The 19,999-nt window shown below is 38.5% G+C and overlaps 3 protein-coding genes and 1 long non-coding RNA gene across 8 annotated transcripts in view; 1 reads left to right on the forward strand and 3 right to left on the reverse strand.

Moving 5' to 3' along the window:
* The window catches only part of LOC126927234 (A disintegrin and metalloproteinase with thrombospondin motifs 3-like), a 112,417-nt gene that overhangs the window by 11,615 nt on the left and 80,803 nt on the right, over positions 1–19,999 (reverse strand). The window lies entirely within an intron of this gene.
* The window catches only part of LOC126927216 (uncharacterized), a 111,492-nt gene that overhangs the window by 7,110 nt on the left and 84,383 nt on the right, over positions 1–19,999 (reverse strand). The gene's annotated exons all lie outside the window — the stretch shown is intronic.
* The window catches only part of LOC126927227 (uncharacterized), a 92,716-nt gene continuing 78,592 nt past the window's right edge, over positions 5,876–19,999 (reverse strand). The window contains exons 1-3 of one of the 3 annotated variants that reach the window (XM_050743508.1): positions 8,025–8,964; positions 7,938–7,978; positions 5,876–6,500 (exon numbers count right to left, since the gene is read on the reverse strand). In XM_050743508.1, coding sequence (XP_050599465.1) covers positions 6,470–6,500; positions 7,938–7,978; positions 8,025–8,324 — 372 coding nt within the window. In that variant the 5' untranslated portion in view covers positions 8,325–8,964 and the 3' untranslated portion in view covers positions 5,876–6,469. Of the gene's footprint in view, positions 6,501–7,019; positions 7,563–7,937; positions 7,979–8,024; positions 8,965–19,999 lie in introns of those variants that run through there. The other 2 variants (XR_007715293.1, XR_007715294.1) reach the window with 2 other exon arrangements.
* LOC126927243 (uncharacterized) lies at positions 10,658–11,655 on the forward strand. 3 transcript variants are annotated; one of them, XR_007715309.1, is made up of 2 exons: positions 10,658–10,822; positions 10,937–11,655. It is a non-coding gene; the product is annotated as an uncharacterized LOC126927243 (long non-coding RNA). The 3 variants fall into 3 exon arrangements; XR_007715310.1 differs by having other exon boundaries at positions 11,110–11,655; XR_007715311.1 differs by having other exon boundaries at positions 10,820–10,936; positions 11,110–11,655.

Raw genomic sequence — 19,999 nt, forward strand, 5'->3', positions numbered from 1 at the left:
ACGTGTCGATGAAAGTTAAGCGAGCTTTATCGAAGCACACGTTCGAGTCTTTGGGCGATTGCTAGGAATACGCGTAATGTTTTTTTCTGTGAGCTGAAAAGTTGAACGACTATAAATGGCGTTTGTAGAGGATTTCAAAGCGGAAGAAGAGGCAGATTATTTAATACATAATATCTTCCTTTATAATATATCTAATATCCTAATAATTAGATGAACGTAATACAAATGTTTAGAATCAGAAATTATCTTTTTATATAGAGATCTGTTTGATGCAAGATCTAAAATCAATCAAATCGGATTGTATGGATTGTGTATTTGTCTGTGTTAATCCTTTGACGTCGATACCAACGATGTATATAGCGAATGGCGGTTATCAGCCAAGATTATGAGCACGTACGCAAATAGACTAGAATATTTTGCAAGAATGAAATGTCTTGGTATGGTACGCTTATTCTATCTATCCAAGTCAAAATAAGTATAAAAATCGGGTGGCAATCAACATATTAAAAAAAAAAAAAAAAAAAAAAAAGAAAAAGAAAAGGAGAAACAGATGCTTCTGATTGTTTAGTGCATTTTCATAAAATCTTCTAAATGTTTAATTCTCATAGAATAAAAGGGAGAGCATACGTTTGAATCTCAGCAGATTTTATTAATTCTTTGAAACCATAAATACAATATGAGTATTACATCAACTTTAGTTCATACATGTAACAACATATTATTCTGCATGTAGCAGTTACATATAATGAAACATTTACTTATCCAATAAATCCATATTCTCTACTAAACGTTCGTTTATTAATAAAACTGCCATAATCGTCCACGCATTGTTCGCTTCCTTAATTATTTTTCAAAGTATAACGATAATCAATGATGCAACAGAAATATCACGTAACATCCCAACAATCTTACATGAGATTTTAGCTGTTTTTACTATACAAATTAAGTCATTATTAAAATAAGTCATTATAATAATATATATATATGTCGGAGATGAAAGAATACCGGAACGTTCCCTTTGGAACTTTGGGAAGACCCCTAGTATTGAAATTTAGATTTCACCATAGCCGTATTAAGAAACTGTTGTCATTCGATCCGACTGTATTTATTTGAGATTTATGATAGTGAGCTCGGGCTCGAGGCGACAACCGGTCGCCGAACGTAGTCGCGGTCAAGGGATGAACGTTTTATCTAACAAAGGCATGAAGTAACTCTATAGCTTTCCATAAAAAAAAAATACTTGGGACGGGGCACGACGGTAAACATTTCAACGATTTCTGTCCCGTGGCTCGCCACACGCAGACTTTGTCCTTCGGGTAAGACGATTGCCAGATGCCAACGCATCTTCGCAGTATATGTTTAGCTGGGCGAGGACCCGCTACGAATATTAAATTTCAATTACACAAAGTCTCTCAAATAGACAAATGGCCTGTGCCCCAACTACGGGAAGATAAGAGAAATCTATCCTTCCACGAACGACGCTTCCCGCTAGCAACTTTTCCCAAGGACAGCTAATATCTTTCTCTAACCACCAACATGGAAATTGACCAATTAACAGCAACGTCAATTTCCCACACCCTTCGAACGGAGACTTTTCTCCGCGAATCCGATGATCTCGTGTCTTTTTTCTTTGCGTGGGGAGCGGAAAATGCAATTACGCATGCCCAGTGACCCGCATCACTGGGTTATGTGGGAGTCGGTCGGTTGTCGTTGCCATACCCACTAAAAACCCCTCCTCCTTCTTCCTCCGCTTAGAGGGCAGACAACCCCGGTAAAACCTGTCGGCAGTCATCAGGGTTGTCCTTTCGTGTCCCGTTGTATCTACTTCTTCGGGCAGTTACTGCTCATGTCGTCCTCTCAGCCAGTTCAGAATACTGGACTGGTCTCCTTCTGCGGTTTTTCGTTGTTTCGTGTTCTTGCCCTCATTGCTTCACGTAGTTGTTGTTTCGCTCGTTCTCCTCCTTGCCTCTTCCCAGGCCTTCGCTGTCACCCTCCTGTGACACATGACGGTCTTGCAGAATTGCCTGAATTTATTCCAGCTCTCGTCCTTGGCGGTCACCGTGGCGATCAGATTGCCCACGTCTATCTTCCCGCCCAGAGCGTTCTCCAGCTCGATCCTTCTGTCCGTCCACTTCGGGCACGCGAAGAGGGCGTGCTCTGCATCGTCGTTCGAATCTCCACAGTCGAGACAGTTGCTGTCGCTGTCCCTGCCAATCCTTTTCCTATAGACATCGAAGCTCCCATGCCCGGTTAGCAGCTGCATGGTGTGGTGATCGATGTCCATCTTCTTTTTGGTAAATAGCAGCGCACTCGGTATTAATTTCTTTGTGATATTTTCCTTTTTGTAGTTGTTCCACTCCTTCTGACAGTCCTCTTGGGCCTTCTTGCGAATCGCCTCCAGTTCCTCCTTCAGCTTGCTGCCGTCATCCGTGCCAATCCTGGACCCATGGATCTTGTTCCTCTCGTAGGTCTCTCCGAGCATCTTTATCCTTATGCAAATCGGGAGATTCCCGGTCAACACGCAAAGTGCCGCGTGGGAGACGGTACGGTATGCCGTCGTTGTTATGCACAGGGCCGTTCGTTGTGCTCGTTTCAGCTTTTTCCTGTTCTTATCGGTATTCGCTGCTCTAGCCCACACCGGTGCTCCGTAAGTTACGATGGACTCCCACACGTTGTAGTAGAGCCTACGAGCCAAGCTGGGCGGCCCGTTGATGTTGGGTAGAATTCCCCTAAGGGCTCCTATTAACTTGTCGGCTCTATTACACACCATCTCGATATGCGCACCGAACCTCCGACTGGAGTCGATGACGACTCCGAGATCTCGTTCCCTTAGGCACACCCATCATAGATTTCTTCGACAGCGTCACCGCGACGGAGAGCCACTCACTCTAGTGCGATCTCATCGGCAATCGACCTGTCTTTCGTATACGTAATAATTGCCCCTTGCTCTAACATACAGTGTAACTTAGACGCTAACGAAGGGTAAAGTTCGTCATCCCGTTGACCGCGGATTCGTTATTGAGCCTAGGATCATCGTCATTTGCTTCTCGAGTATCTAATTATCGCGATTACTTGTCCAATTCCATCATAGTCATATTTGCACTAGTAAATATCTCCTCTATTGCATAACGATCACGTCTAGCGCCAATAGGGATTCGTTTCACGCCCTTATCCCTAACTCTAATCTTAACGCCAACCCGACATATATATATACATACATATATATATTTTATACATACATACATATATCAATTTTTATACACACAATTATACATATTCATTTTCATTTAATATTTTCATTTAATAATTTAATAAACCTTCGTCCCGCAAAGGCAAATAAATTCACGCATAACATTTCTCTTCAGCGGCATTGTTCTAGGATTGTATTTGTTGAAAGAAGGATAGCATTAAGCGCTGGAATAAAGAATGACGAATCGTTATTCTTTAACCATCGTACTTAGACACATATTTATTGAGCTACTTGTATTTTAATCGAAGTCTAATATCCTCCATCTGTAGGCGTAAATATTACTGCCGTTGTTAATGTCATTTTAAGTTTTACTACTGGAAAGGACATTTAAGTTTGAAGGCAGGCAAGTCTACTGTTCTTAAAGCTGACATTTAGACATCTAAGATTTTTTGTGTCTTTATTGACAAAAATATATTTGACTTTGCATATCTAAAATAAAGGATTTGCGTTATCTAAAATAAATAGATCATCTTTCTTTAGAAAATTCAATGTGGTGAAATTAGAATATGAGATAAAAGAAATACTATGCATACTTATTGTTCTTCTTAAAAATTAAAGGAATACTCATAATCCTAAAACATCCTTTCTATGTTGTACTAGATATATATACAATTAAAATGTGTAATAATGTGAATGATAAACCAGTTCGAATAATTATTTTGCTTAAACGTAAGTTAATTGAAATCAGATGAATGTTATATACGCATTATACCGTGCATTATGAACTATTGATTGATTGATGCTCATATTTAATTATTAACGAGAAAATTAGAAAAATCAGATTGAATTTAATCTGTCCTTCTTATATTTATTAAGATGAGTTCTGGGGCTTGAAACACTCGAGATTAGAAATTTTGATTAATGTTTCACATTATGACTGGACGCTTGTTGTAATATCTTTTGTACGAGATACACTATACATACACAAGATCAAAATGGAATTTCGAAACGGTCGTATCGTTCAACAAAAATCTCCTTTATCTTTGATCCTCTTCATAAAAATGCAATTCTCCTTTACAGAACATCATATAACATTTATTGTACGATATATTGTTCAATTATATTTCGAAATTTTCAGCTTCGAATCTTTGTTTAATTATACTGTAGAATTAAATATCATGCGTTATTTAAATATAGAGATAGACTAAACTTTTGTTCACATTTATTAAAGCTGTATCAACTGAGATGCTTAAATTTGCAAAATTTCATGGACTTTTATATTTAATTTTTCATCATGAATCCCGCTTTGCGATACAATACATATTAGATTTATAATATCTTAAATTTACAGTACCAATGCTGATTTTATCTGAAACTATTTGTTTGCAAATGATATCTTTCTTCGTTGGAATTACCCTTCACTTGTAAATTAATAATTATTAACATTGAACAGTATTGTTAAACTTCAATAAAAATAGGATCGATAACTAAATGTTAGTTAAAGAAACTTCCTATTACAGGTATAACAAATCATATTGAATTTTGTTTAGAAAACAATAATAAAAATGGGTGTCTTTTTGTGAAAATAATTTACAGCATATCACTCGACTTATTCATATAAGAGATATTAGTTTGTTTAAATACCCTGTTGCACCCTTTTATTCATTTTCAACCCAATTTTTTCACAACATTGAAAAATATTTTAAGCCTGAAGAAAAACATGAAAAACTTCTTATTAGCATGATTTCATGCTAAACATCTTCTTAAGATATTATAAATCTTTCTTGTTTACTAAAACCAGAGCCTAACTGAAATATACGAGTATCGCAACAGGATTAATCGTAATACATGATTAAATACAAGCAATATGTAAGCTATATTTTTACTTTTTACTTCAGAAATAAATATTTCACCAGCATCGTCTTTAGCTTAAGGAAAATAAACTTGTGAAATTTAATTTAAAGCTTCGTAAAACATGGAAATGTTGCAGGATAACAAATCAGAAAAGATATATTAAATAAATCACAGTTCAGGTATCTATAACATGTGATTCTCTTAACAAATCTGTTTCATTCATCAAGCAACTGCAAAATTTCCGTAAAATCAGAAGCGGTTTCACAAATTATAGGCATTCGTAAACATGATAGATAAGAGTTAGTATCGCGGCGTTTTAAAGTATCTATGAGCGTAATATGGAAAGTAAAAAGATGTATAATAAAAATAGTTCACTTTCCAAGCTATCACTAACATTGTAACGAATTATTATACATATAACGGCTCACGAAAGTACTCGGACGCTTACAGAAACTTTCCATGAATATTTTGTTGAAGCTTTTCATGAATTTCAAGATGCATTAGGCTGTCTCAAAAGTTTCTTTCGTTTTGTTCTATTACTACAAAATAGATCATACATAAATCGATAGAATAATATAAAACAAAAAGTGTCGTGCATCTATTATTTCCTTATGAAACGAAAGAAACTTTTGAAACAAATGTAAATAGGAATTATAAGATGCTTATTGATTACCATCGGTATTTGGACAGTTAATTATGTATTGTATAAATAAGTCACAATATTTTTAGTAGGAGCATTTTTACCCCTAATCAATCACATGTTTAAAAATACTCTTTACATTGTACATTAGTTTTTTGCTATGTGTACGTCTGCAATAAGCATCTTCTAGCTTCCATATATATATTTCCAAATTAGTCTCAATTTTTACCGGTGTAATCATGATAGACACGTCTCGTTACATTGAAGTGAAGTGAAGAAAAACACTAACACACATAATATATATTCGCAAAAATCTTCTATCTAATATTTTCGTCAACTACTGTATACACATTTATTATATATTTGTGTGAGATTAAAATCGACAGATACGATAAAAGAATATTGTAGAGGTATAGCAATAAGAAAGTACAAGGAAAGTATAGCTCGTTAATTTGAATTACACCAGATTGTCAGTCATCTATTAGGTCGTGTTAATCTCTGAATAAATTCTTAAATAAATAAGTGTTAATAAAGATAAAGATAAAGAAGTGTTAATTAAACTAGAGACACTTAACATTTATTAGCATTTGTTCTTCCCCATTACTTCTTGAATAGGTCCTTTAGGGAAGAACAGAGAGACGGTTCGCTGGATTCCGTCTGATTCCGATTTTGATTCTTGATATTTGAAAACCAATTTGTCACTTTGCCTGACATTGGTTTGTTCGGAGATACCGAGGGCTTTCCGCTCGACCCGGAAGCCCCCGTATCGTTTCCCTTTTGCGCCGTTAACATCTTCTCAATTGCGCTACCAAATACCTACGGACAAAATTGTTCTTATAAATTTATGAATATTATGTATTTACGTATTTGAATGAAAATTTTTATGAAACGAGATTTCGCGTTAAAATACGTAATAGTAAATTATTATAAACAGTTAAAAGTATTTAACTGTTATTTAATATTCCTAATATTCAAAATAATATTTAACATTCCTATATTATTAATATAGATGAGAAGTCTCGATAAGATAGTTTACAATCATTAAGTACAGTATCGCAGATCCACCATCAGAGGTCAGTAATATTAAAATAAAATTCATGTTGGATTAAAAGTGTGGTTAAGTTGGGGCTAACCCCAAATTTGCAAATTTTGACCTAAGTCAAAAAGTGGCCATTTTTGCACCTCCTCGCGAACGAAAAATTCTTGTGCGACGTTTAAGAGAATTTATCAAAAAAAAAAAAAAACAAAGAATTATTAGCATTTATACGAAATGTGACATGGAAGTTGAAAAAGATGAGTGTAGAGATGAAAAAATTAAGCAGAGGTCAAACTTACGCGCTACACTTGATCTTCATTTTCTTTAAATTTTGATCCAGCTGATAAATCAGTAATTAAACCAAGGGAACTAAGTTTGAAATCAAGCGAATCTGAAATACTATCAGACTGTTGCTACGTGAGAACAATAGCCATCTTGTACTTCGTATTTGCTCGATTCCAAACTCTAATCGATATACCAGCAGAATTTACCAGCAAAATAATTATTCAGAGATTCTGTCGATAAAACAATTGAAGTTTAAAATCGAACGAATCCGAATTACTGCGAGATCGTTGGTGGCTATTGTTCTCGTAGCAACAAACTGATGGTACTTCAGATTCGTCTGATTTCAAACTACAATTGATTTATCAATAGAGTTGTCGAAGAATTATTTTGTCGATATCGGTGTAGAACAATAGCCAACAACGATCTCGCTGTACTTCATATTTCATCTATTACAAACGTCGATTCATTTACCAGCAGAGCATCTGAAGAATTATTTCACATGGATCATGTAGAAAAAAAAACGAACACGAAAATGGAACTGTAATAACATTTTTCATTCCTTGTTGAGAGCCGTTCTTAAACATTTTGCAGGAATTTTCCCTTCGCAAGAAGATCGAAAAATAACCACTTTTGACGCTCTGTTTTCATCCCATATGAATTTTATCTTTAATATTACCGATTGATAATAATGTCACTGCGATATTGTCCGCAATGATTGCAAATTATCTTCTCCACGTTTCACCTATATCGATAATACAGAATATCAAACAACAATTATTTAATTTCACGTTGTTGTTGACTTTATTAATTTTTACGATAAAGTGCATTCTCTGGAAGAGATTTTACGATTTACGATTTTCTTTTTCATTCCCCCTTTCACCTACGATGGCTCTTAAACAAGAAACGATATCGTAATGAGAAATACAACTTACCTGAGCGTCCACTTTGGTTCCACTAGTGTTGTCCCATACGACTTTGTGTTTGACCTCGCTATTAGGGGACTTTTTACCCAACGTTTCCTTCACCGCCTTCACTACCTTCGATTTATCGAACTTGAGACTTAAACTGGCCGTTACTAAATCTTCCGGCTTCTTCGACATCGATTGGTGTCTCTTCGTGAACCAATTCGACGGTGCCATAAAGGTCGAAATAGCGGCTTTCGAGGATCCGCTAAGCTTACTTTTAGCTCCGTGCAATGTCGACACGTCGAAGCTGTTGGAACGGAAGCTCTTCGATCGACTTCCTTTCTGTTCGGTCGTTTTTCCGGGCCAGTTTGAAGAAATTCCCTTCAGATCTCCGGTTACCGTTATCCACTTCATATATAGAGTTTGAAATCTTTCTCAAAATTTTGAAAGGTCCTTTCCTAATTTCTTCCAGCTTACTTCTATTCATTCTGTTTCCGTTGTGGGTGAAGACCGTATCACCAATTTTAAACTCGTGTTCTCGTCTTTTTTTGTCATATTTTTGTTTGTTGATTTCGAAATTTCTTGCTGAGTTTTTAAATGCTTCTTCTCTGTCTCTTTTTAAGTTTATCTTCTTCTCTGTCATTCCCTTAGGGATGATTTCGATCATTTTCCCATACAGTAAGTGATTTGGGGCAAATCCCATTACACTGTGTCTGGTGTGATTGTATTCTTCTACGCTTTTTTCTGCGATCTTTGTCCAGTTTCTTTTTTTTTTCGAATTGATCTTGCATCTGATTCTGTTTACTAATGTTTGATTTACCCTCTCGTTTAGTCCATTGGAGGATGGACAGTCTGTCGAGGTGAAAATTAATTTAATGTTTTTCTCTCTCGCGTACTCTTGAATTTCCTTGGATGTCATCGCTGGGTATCGGTCTGCAAGGATAATTTTTATGGAGTCAGTTTCTCCTGTCGAGTTTATAAGTTTTATGATATCTTCCGCGCGTTGTGTTTTCGATGTGGACATAAAAACAGCCCTTGAAAAGTGATTTATGAGTATATGGATATACTTCTTTGGTGAGTTGTTGTTGGAAAAACCTCGGACCGTATCGAATGACATTATTTCAAACGGTTTCCTCGCTGGTCCTAGTCTCCACATAAGCCCGATCGGTCTTCTCGTTCTGCTTTTATTCCTAATGCAAGTTTCGCATTGTTTGCAGAACTTGTCGACAATTCGGTCCATATTTTTGAAATAATAAAAGGGTCGGATTTTTTTCAATATGTGATTCCTTCCAACATGGCCAAAGAAATCATGCACCGTCTTTATGATATGCTCGCCAAACTCTTGTGAGACGAATATACGTTGGCGTCCTTTAATATTTTTAAAAAAAATCTCTGATTTGAAGGAACTGAGAAAGCTACAAACTGGATATCAGAGTATGAAGAGGAATGCAAAAAATACAAAATAAAAAGCGATGAGGAAAAAGTCAAAGGTTTGAGAAAGTACCTAGGAAAAACAGCAAAAAGGAGGTACCAAACAAATCTACTGAAAGCTGGAGGACACAACTGGGAACTTTGGTTTCGGAAACAAACACTCCACGATAGAGCAAATGTACAGGCTTATAAACGAAATAATAGTAGCACTAGAAAACAAGGAATACTGCACAGCCCTCTTTATAGACATAGGGAAAGCATTCGATAAAATTAACCATGAAAGTCTACTACAAACAATTAGGAAACAATTCCCGGAGCAAATACACCAATTAATAAAATCCTACCTAAGCAGCAGAACCTTCGTAATAAAAATCAAGGACACACATTCTCAAGTTAAAGACATCAAGGCCGGGGTACCACAAGGAAGCGTCCTAGGCCCAATACTATACACATTATACACGGCGAACATACCAACAACTACCAACAGCACAGTATTGACATTCGCGGACGACACAGCTATACTAGTCAGGCATACTAACCCAGAAACGGCAGTCAAAATACTACAAGAACATATCATAAAAATAGAAAATTGGCTACAAGAAAAACAAATAAAAGCGAAGCCCAATAAATGCAACCATATTACATTCACGCTACGAAAAAAGATACCACCAAACATCCTATTAAACGGCACGCATATAACGCAAACAAAGCATGTCAAATACCTAGGACTCCACTTAGATACACAACTCACATGGAAACTACACATCAAATCAATAGTAGAAAAAATACAGAAAACAAGGAGACAAATGCATTGGCTAACAAGCCGAAAATCCAAACTAAACATAGAAAATAAATTAAAAATATATAAAACGATCATAAAACCAATCTGGACGTACGGAATACCATTATGGGGGACAGCAGCAATGAGCCATATAAACAAAATAGAGGTAATACAGGCTAAAATCCTCAGAACAATAGTAAACGGACCTTGGTACGTCAGAAACGAAGATATACGGAGGGACCTGGGAATGCCAACGGTCAAGGAAGACATTAGCAGATACTCCGATAAATACAAATCAAGAATAGCAACACACCCAAACCGGCTAGCTGCGGAAACATACAATACCATAAACATGGACAGAAGGCTAAAAAGGAAGCACCCAGCAGACCTTATAAAGGACATAATCTAACAAACACGAGGATGGTACCCCGCTGGGGGTAGCCACAAACATGCTAATTTAACCGTTAAAAAATTCCACCAAATGTCCAAATTGGACGAATTATGAATTTTAATAAATAAATTAAAAAAAAACTGTACGCGTTAACAAAATAGTTCCAACTTACTTGAAAATAGTTGCTTGATTCAAGCAACTGTACGCGTTAACAAAATAGCTTCAAGTTATTTGAAAATACTTGCTTCACTCAACTGCACACATTAATAAAATAGTTTGAAGTTACTTGAAAATAGTTGCTTGATTGAGGTAACTTGACCAATCTGAATCATCATAAAAACTTGGAAGGATATTTCAGGCAAAATTACAGGTTCACATTGGCAAAATGATTTTAACTTACTTGAAAATAGTTGCTTGATTCAGGTAACTTGAGCAATCTGAAACATCATAAAAACTTGGAAGGATATTTCAAGCAAAATTACAGGTTCACATTGGCAAAATGATTCTAACTTACTTGAAAATAGTTGCTTGATTCAAGCAACTGTACACGTTAACAAAATAGTTTCAAGTAACTTGAAAATAGTTGCTTGATTCAGGTAACTTGACCAATCTGAATCATCATAAAAACTTGGAAGGATATTTCAAGCAAAATTACAGATTCACATTGGTAAAATAATAGGTTCACATTGACAAAATGGTTTCGAATTGCTTGAATTCAAATCGTTTGACGAAGCAACATGACTAATCTGAATAGTTCAATTGTCATCTTTATCCAAGACTCGCATAGTCAATCGAGCCATTCGGAAATCACATTGACCAACTCCAAAATTGAAAAGTAGAGAAAAGTAATTACAAGTATCGCAAGTGGTGAGACAATATGCGATAAAAATGAAAAGATGAGCGTGGCGTTAAGCTCTAAGGAACTAGAGGTTTTGTGAGAATCAATCGTGTACTTGGACGATGAAATTGCGAAATTATGAGATTGTCCAAAGATGAAGTTGGTCAATTTGACTTTCGCCAGGCTCGATCGTCACTACGACAGTTCTCGCGTATCGAAACTATCTTGATGTTTGTGTCGACAGGTGAGACGAATGAGCGATCGTGGCGGAGAAGGATCAGGACATTCGGTCGTTACGATGGAATCAGTGTTACCGACTTTATTTGGCCGTCGCGAATCAGTCGCCTGTTTTCCTTTTGGAGGCGTGACGAGAATATTGCCAAATCGTCGAGACCCAGCGTCCAGAATGTCCGCACCACTGAGCGGTAGAGGAAATACGCACTATCTTCGGTTGGACATTATGGACGACATCGCATACCTAAGAGCGAGGGAGGTAAGGATCTTTCGTTTATTTTTGTTGAAGTGTTCACCACTTCTAGGAAAACTCCACATCTGGTCTTTTTAGCTTTCTCAAGCGCTGAAGCCATCGACAGCATATAGACAAAGGAATAGCAGGGAGGCAGACCCAATACGGTAGACAGGCGACTCTATGAACGTTCTAAGAGAACGGATCTCCTTCGGCGTAAATGGCGCTCCTTATCGGCGAACGGCTACAATATCCTAAATCTTTCTTTTCGACGGTTTCCACGTCGATCGAAAGAAACTATTCGTCGAAATGGACTATCTGTGGCTGATCTATTACGGTAGAAAGTGAAAAAGAATAAACGAAAGATCCTTACCTCCCTCGCTCTTAGGTATGGGATGTCGTCCATAATGTCCAACCGAAGATAGTGCGTATTTCCTCTACCGCTCAGTGGTGCGGACATTCTGGACGCTGGGTCTCGACGATTTGGCAATATTCTCGTCACGCCTCCAAAAGGAAAACAGGCGACTGATTCGCGACGGCCAAATAAAGTCGGTAACACTGATTCCATCGTAACGACCGAATGTCCTGATCCTTCTCCGCCACGATCGCTCATTCGTCTCACCTGTCGACACAAACATCAAGATAGTTTCGATACGCGAGAACTGTCGTAGTGACGATCGAGCTTGGCGAAAGTCAAATTGACCAACTTCATCTTTGGACAATCTCATAATTTCGCAATTTCATCGTCCAAGTACACGATTGATTCTCACAAAACCTCTAGTTCCTTAGAGCTTAACGCCACGCTCATCTTTTCATTTTTATCGCATATTGTCTCACCACTTGCGATACTTGTAATTACTTTTCTCTACTTTTCAATTTTGGAGTTGGTCAATGTGATTTCCGAATGGCTCGATTGACTATGCGAGTCTTGGATAAAGATGACAATTAAACTATTCAGATTAGTCATGTTGCTTCGTCAAACGATTTGAATTCAAGCAATTCGAAACCATTTTGTCAATGTGAACCTATTATTTTACCAATGTGAATCTGTAATTTTGCTTGAAATATCCTTCCAAGTTTATATGATGATTCAGATTGGTCAAGTTACCTGAATCAAGCAACTATTTTCAAGTTACTTGAAACTATTTTGTTAACGTGTACAGTTGCTTGAATCAAGCAACTATTTTCAAGTAAGTTAGAATCATTTTGCCAATGTGAACCTGTAATTTTGCTTGAAATATCCTTCCAAGTTTTTATGATGTTTCAGATTGCTCAAGTTACCTGAATCAAGCAACTATTTTCAAGTAAGTTAAAATCATTTTGCCAATGTGAACCTGTAATTTTGCCTGAAATATCCTTCCAAGTTTTTATGATGATTCAGATTGGTCAAGTTACCTCAATCAAGCAACTATTTTCAAGTAACTTGAAACTATTTTATTAATGTGTGCAGTTGAGTGAAGCAAGTATTTTCAAATAACTCGAAGCTATTTTGTTAACGCGTACAGTTGCTTGAATCAGGCAACTATTTTCAAGTAAGTTGGAATTATTTTGTTAACGCGTACAGTTGCTTGAATCAAGCAACTATTTTTAAGTAACTCGAAACTATTTTGTCAGTGTGAAACTATATAGACACTAGTTAATTCCCATACATAATGTTAATTCCCATGTATAATGTATAATGTATAAACAGAGCTATTTTTTCAGATCAGAAAGTACGATCAATCTTTTTCTTTAAATATATTATGCAAACGTTGAACAACGTTATGTTTTGTTAAGCTAACAGGATACACTAAAAATACATTATCACATACATTATCCAGTTCGTTCGTGAGTGCCGAGGCGTGCAGACGTGTGTCCAGTGCCCGGCAATGTTCACAAAGCAGCACGTGACCATCCAGTTGCTGCTGAGTGCCGAGACGTGCAGACGTGTGTCCAGTGCCCTGTGAAGTTCACAAAACTCCACGTGACGCCCATCTGTCGAAAGCGAATCCAACTAACCTAGCCAGGGGTTAACAGCCTCTCGACTAGTTCTTTCACACTGAACTAACTAGCTCGATGATGGCTCTATCATTCCCAACAGGCTCCCCGGAGCTAAATTATAACACCGCCATTTTTCCTCCCCCGTGGCAAGAGGGCAACACATCTATCCTCGTAAACGACCATCACACGAAAAAACGAAAGCTCGAACCAACCAAGACAAATGTAAACGAGAGTCAAACTAAACCATCAGCCAGCCAGGTGACCACCTACAATAGATTTTCAATACTGGAGTCCACGGAAGACTCCATGATTACAACCGAAAAGGTAAATAATCTCTGTTACGTCGCGTGAAAAGGTCCGCGCGACGTACTTTAATGTCTGACCGTCCAGACCCAAACGTCATTAGAGAACCCTCAATAAAACTAAGGCCCACCATAAACCGATTCTCATTAGCTTGCAGAAACCTTGAATCCTGCAAGCATTTTCGGTTTATAGCGGGTACTTAAAAGGTCCTTAGGTTTATTGAACGTTCTTAAATATTACGGAGTAAGCTGGTAGTTATGACGGGAAAAATTGTTAATTATATGACAGGGAAAATCAGGCATTTAGAGATTAGAAACATCTGGGTTTTCCCACGAGTCATGCCGTTAGGATACTTCCATATCCCAACTTCAACCGTTAACGTCTTAGCTAATGGTAACGGGGATCTGTGTCCTCACATTCATAACGGAAATCGTTCGAGTCAGTCGTCAGTGCAAGCCACCCAAGTCAAACAGTCGGAGTCAAGCAGTCGACGTCTCTTCATTCAGTCTTTCGGTTGATCCTGTTGATTCGATTCAGTCAAGGTTGGATCTGATCAATCGCCACATCTACTACGACCCACGAGCCTTCCTCTCTCAGATTGGCAGTCAGAATCTGAGCAAGATCCAGGCAATCTTCAGACTCAACGACGTTACTATTGTGTGTGATTAAACGAAGCTGTTGGAGAAAAATATAATCATAACCCTACCAATCACGGAGTTATATTAATTCAACCACCCCTATTATCTTAACGGAAATCAGGGGATCGATCTACTCGCGGCGTCGATCATTAGGATCGTAACGGGAATTTACGACTCCCGTTGACGTGTTTCCTCGCGATTACGTCTCCCCGCGATAGCTCGAAAATACAATCTCCATACTCAAAGAATTCCCCCTCCCCCACCGATATTCATTAACGACGTAATCGACATACAGTCAATGATTAAGACTATCGAAAAAGACATCAGCAAAGAGGACTACAAGTTAAAGATTAACAACAACCACGTGAAAATACTGCCGACCCACCCAGACGCCTATAGAAAGTTAACCAAGCTATTAAAAACGTTAAACGCTAAATTCCACACATACCAGCTCAAACAAGAAAGACCATTTCGAGTGGTGCTACGCAACATCCACCACTCAGCCGATCTAGACGAACTAAAGTGCGAACTGTTAAATCACGGCCACGAAGTAACTAACATCAGCAACATTAGGCATAGAATCACAAAAAACCCACTATCCTTATTTTTTATAGACTTAAAACAAAAAACAAACAACAAAGAAATCTACAACATCAATCGGCTGATGAACTCCATAGTTAAGTTCGAGCCACCTCTTGTAAAGAAAGAAATAATACAATGCAAAAGGTGTCAAAGGTACGGCCACACGCAGAAATACTGCAATCATAACTTCCGGTGCGTAAAATGTGCAGGTAATCACCCCACTGACCAATGCACTAAATCCCCGGAAACCCCCGCCAAATGTATCCACTGTCAAGGAGAGCATCCTGCGAACTACAAAGGATGCTCAGCCTACAAAACACTACATAATATAAAGTATCCAAAACTGAGACCCAAGGACATAACCATACAAGAACCTAAACCCCAAAAACTCACCACACCAACAGTATCCTATGCGCAGGCAACGCAAGGAAACGTAAACAACTCGAAAACACACAGTGTACACACAGAAAATAGAATTCCCACCCCACAAAGCACAGACAACTTTACCAGACTCGAAAAACTTATCGAGAAGCAAACTGAGCAAATTAACAACTTGCTGTCACTACTCACACTCTTCATGGACAAATTCATACGCACAGAAGCAAAATAAAACCAATGCGAATAGCTTTGTGGAACGCCAACGGTCTAGCTCAGCACAAATCTGAACAAGAACTATTCTTAAAACAACAGCAAATCGATGTGATGCTCATATACGAAACCCACTTCACCGACAAAAACTACCTCAAAATACACGTCTACAACTTCTACCACACCCAACACCCCAGCGGAAAGGCCCACGGCGGCACCGGAATCATAATCAAATCAAACATCAAGCACTACGAACTTCAACCATTCCAGAAAGACTACCTCCAAGCAACAAACGTAGCAATAGAAGACTGTCATGGTACAATCACCACTTCAGCTGTATACTGCCCTCCCAGACACTCCATCGCCAAAGAAGACTTTGACCACTTCCTGGACACCCTGGGCAACAGATACATAGCCGGAGGAGACTACAACGCTAAACACACCCAATGGGGTAGCAGACTGGTTACAGTAAGAGGCAAAAACCTCCTCAACAGCATAACAACCAACAACCTCAACTACCTTACCACATACGAACCCACACACTGGCCCACCGACACAAACAAAATACCCGATCTCCTTGATTTCTTCATAACTAAAAATATCTCGTCAAGACACGTCCAAATCAATTCCTCGGCTGATCTCTCCTCTGATCATTCCCCCGTGATAGTAACAGTCAGTTCAACTATCATCGAGAATACACCTAATGGCTCCATTCATAACCAACACACCAACTGGCAGCTCCTTAGAGTAGTCTTTACCCGCACAACTTCAGCCTCAACCTCACTAAAAACCAATGAAGAAATCGAAGCAGCCACGGAATACCTAAACACGAGCATAATAAACGCTATCCGCTTCTCCACACCGGCAATAACGTCCATCAGCAATCACGAATACCCCCAGTACATATTAAAAAAAATAGCAGAAAAACGTAGACTAAGAAGGATATGGCAGACCCATAGAACACCGGAGGACAAACGCAACTAGAAAACTATCCAAAACCATAAAGAACTACAATAATGACCGTTTTCACAAATATCTCGCCAGCCTGTCCCCCACAGCCGACTCAAACTACTCACTATGGAAAGCCTCCAGGAAACTCACGCGCCCCCCACAAATAATACCTCCAATCCGCCGCCCGCAAGGCGGATGGGCGCGTAGCCCTATAGAAAAAGCCAACCTATTTGCCAAACACTTTACTGAAGTATTCCAACCCCATTCCTCCATAGCTGCAGCGGACGTCACCGAATACCTGCACACTCCCTTCCAAATGTCCCCTCCTATTCAACCCTTCATTTCTGCAGAGATCATAGAAGCAATCAGTCGCCTAAACCCCAAGAAAGCAGCAGGTCACGACCTAATAGGAAATAAAGCAATCAAGGAACTCCCCATAAAAGGGATCGCACTCATCGCATCAATCTTTAACGCCATCCTCCGCCTTGAACACTTTCCTAAGGCGTGGAAAATCTCACTAATCACCCTCATCCCCAAACCCTGTAAACCAATATATGAAGCCAGCTCCTATCGCCCAATCAGTCTCTTACCTACCCTGTCTAAACTATTCGAGAGGATGCTCACGAATCGTCTCCTTCCACTCCTAGAAGAATTGAAAACTCTCCCAGATCACCAATTCGGCTTCCGAAAACAACACTCAACAGTAGAGCAAACCCACCGCATAACCCACATGATCAGCCAAACCCTTGAAAAGAAAAAATACTGCTCAGCCGTATTCCTAGACATCCAACAGGCATTCGATAAAGTATGGCATGAAGGGCTACTCTACAAGCTTAAAAAAATCCTACCCCACCCATACTACTCCATCTTAAAATCCTACCTTACCAACAGACAATTCATAGTTAAATGTCTAGGCGCCACTTCCGCAACATTTCCAATAGAATCCGGCATACCGCAAGGTAGTGTCCTCGGACCCCTACTATTCTCCATCTACACTGCCGACTTACCCATATCAAACGAGGTAACAATAGCAACATTTGCCGACGACACAGCACTATTATCTACTCACGCAGACCCGGCAATTGCCTCATCCACTCTCCAGCGAAGTCTCGACTCCATGGAAAAGTGGTTCCAAAAATGGGGTTTTAAAATAAACGAAAAAAAATCCTCCCATGTAACCTTCACGCTCCGAAAACAAACCTGCCCCCAGGTCACCATTAACAACACAATAATCCCAAGCAAGGACTCCGTAAGATACCTGGGCATGACCCTGGACAGGAGGCTAACTTGGGAAAAACATATCTCCGAAAAAACAAAGCAACTAAAGGAAAAACTAAGAAAATTCTATTGGCTCACGGGCCGACGCTCCAAACTAAACATACAGAACAAAATAACCCTCTACAAGGCCGTAATAAAACCTGTCTGGACCTACGGAATCCAACTATGGGGAACAGCAAGTAATTCCAACATTGAAATACTCCAACGCTTCCAATCGAAAACGCTAAGATCCCTATTAAATGCACCCTGGTATGTTACCAACGAAACAATCCACCGAGACCTCAAGATACCTACAGTCAAAGATGAAATACACAAGTTCAGAAGCAGATATAGCACAAGAGTCAACAACCACCACAACCCACTAGTCACCCAACTACTGGACACGACGGACCAGATCCGCAGACTAAAAAGAAAATACCCACTAGATTAAACCATTAGTCCTACTAGAATCAACAATATAAAACTATTATAATCCATGTCATTGTATCACGCCAAACTAAGTTACTGAAAATTCTCAACGAGAATTGATTGTAAATATTCTACTAAATAAAAAAAAAAAAAAAATTTAGTACTGACGGGGCTCGTCGTAACGTAAAATACTGCCATCTCTTCGTGACGAGTATACTCGTGGAAAACAGCCAATTGGTTAAACCAGGACCAGATCACGATACCGTTTAAAGATGAAATTTGTAGAATGGTTAGAGTTAGAGAATATCGGAACTTTGTATTATTATAACGTTTACCATCGCTGCGCTCTCGATATTAACCTTTAACTGCTGCTCTGGGACTCCCAGAAGATATAAACATCCGCCTAACTTCGCTCTCGAGCAACGCGTGATGTCAAGTGTCTTGGTAATTTTCAATTAAGTCGCCCCTTATGACTATAACTTATAACTTCTGATCTTTGTTCCGTATAGGAGTAATTGAGAACGTACAACTTTCCTTTCGCTTTGTTTCGTCTTGTCCATTATGGATGAAAATGCGATTATAGTTACGAAACGAATCATTCTTCGTTGATCGCGATACAATGGAAATGTTTACAGCGAACGTTCCCGAGTGCTTCGAATAAAGAAAGAACGATGCAATACGATACTCTTTGACTTATAAATAACTTTCCTTTGAGACCAATCGGTGGATCAATTTTCTGGCTCCGCAGACGCAATGTTACACGTAATCCTAGGAATCGTGAAGTTTTCAGTCTTTTCTAATATTATTTTTCAACTTGAAATTCAATCTATTGGACGTAGGAATATTTTTACTGTAAACTATTAGAAAAATGTCCATCGTATAATCGACGAGCATCGCGAGAGTAATATCCAGGCTTTAAATTCTAAAGGCTCGTTACCGTACAACTGTAGTAGGCAACGTCGTTGCTCTAAACACGTACGTAATTTTGTTCACATTGTATAACCGATAACTATTTTCTTTTTATTATTTCTTTTTATTCGAATGTCCTTCAGCTTTCGCTTTACCACCGTACATCATCCCTACGTCATGCACCGATACTATTTTTCTTTTACACTGTGACACTTACTTGTCTGCTTGACCATGCGATCCTGATCATCATGCAAATGGTCTAAGACTGTTGTCGTAATACTCTACGGAATAACTAAAATTGTTGTATCGTTCTAACACGTTATAGATTTTATTAAAGAGGAACGTTTACTCGATAGAAGACTCAGATTCATGAAATAAGACACCGGTTTTCCCTGACGCCACTTTACGATATAAATAATTAAACTTTTTCTCCCTCGTATATGGAAAGCTTAAAATACTTTTCCTGTATTATCTATGCCAAATCTCCTGTCAATTTCGTTACTAAAATAAATGTTACAGTTATCAGCAATAATCGCCTGCACTCG

The sequence above is a fragment of the Bombus affinis genome, unplaced genomic scaffold, assembly GCF_024516045.1.
Source record: "Bombus affinis isolate iyBomAffi1 unplaced genomic scaffold, iyBomAffi1.2 ctg00000080.1, whole genome shotgun sequence".
NCBI lineage: Eukaryota > Metazoa > Arthropoda > Insecta > Hymenoptera > Apidae > Bombus > Bombus affinis.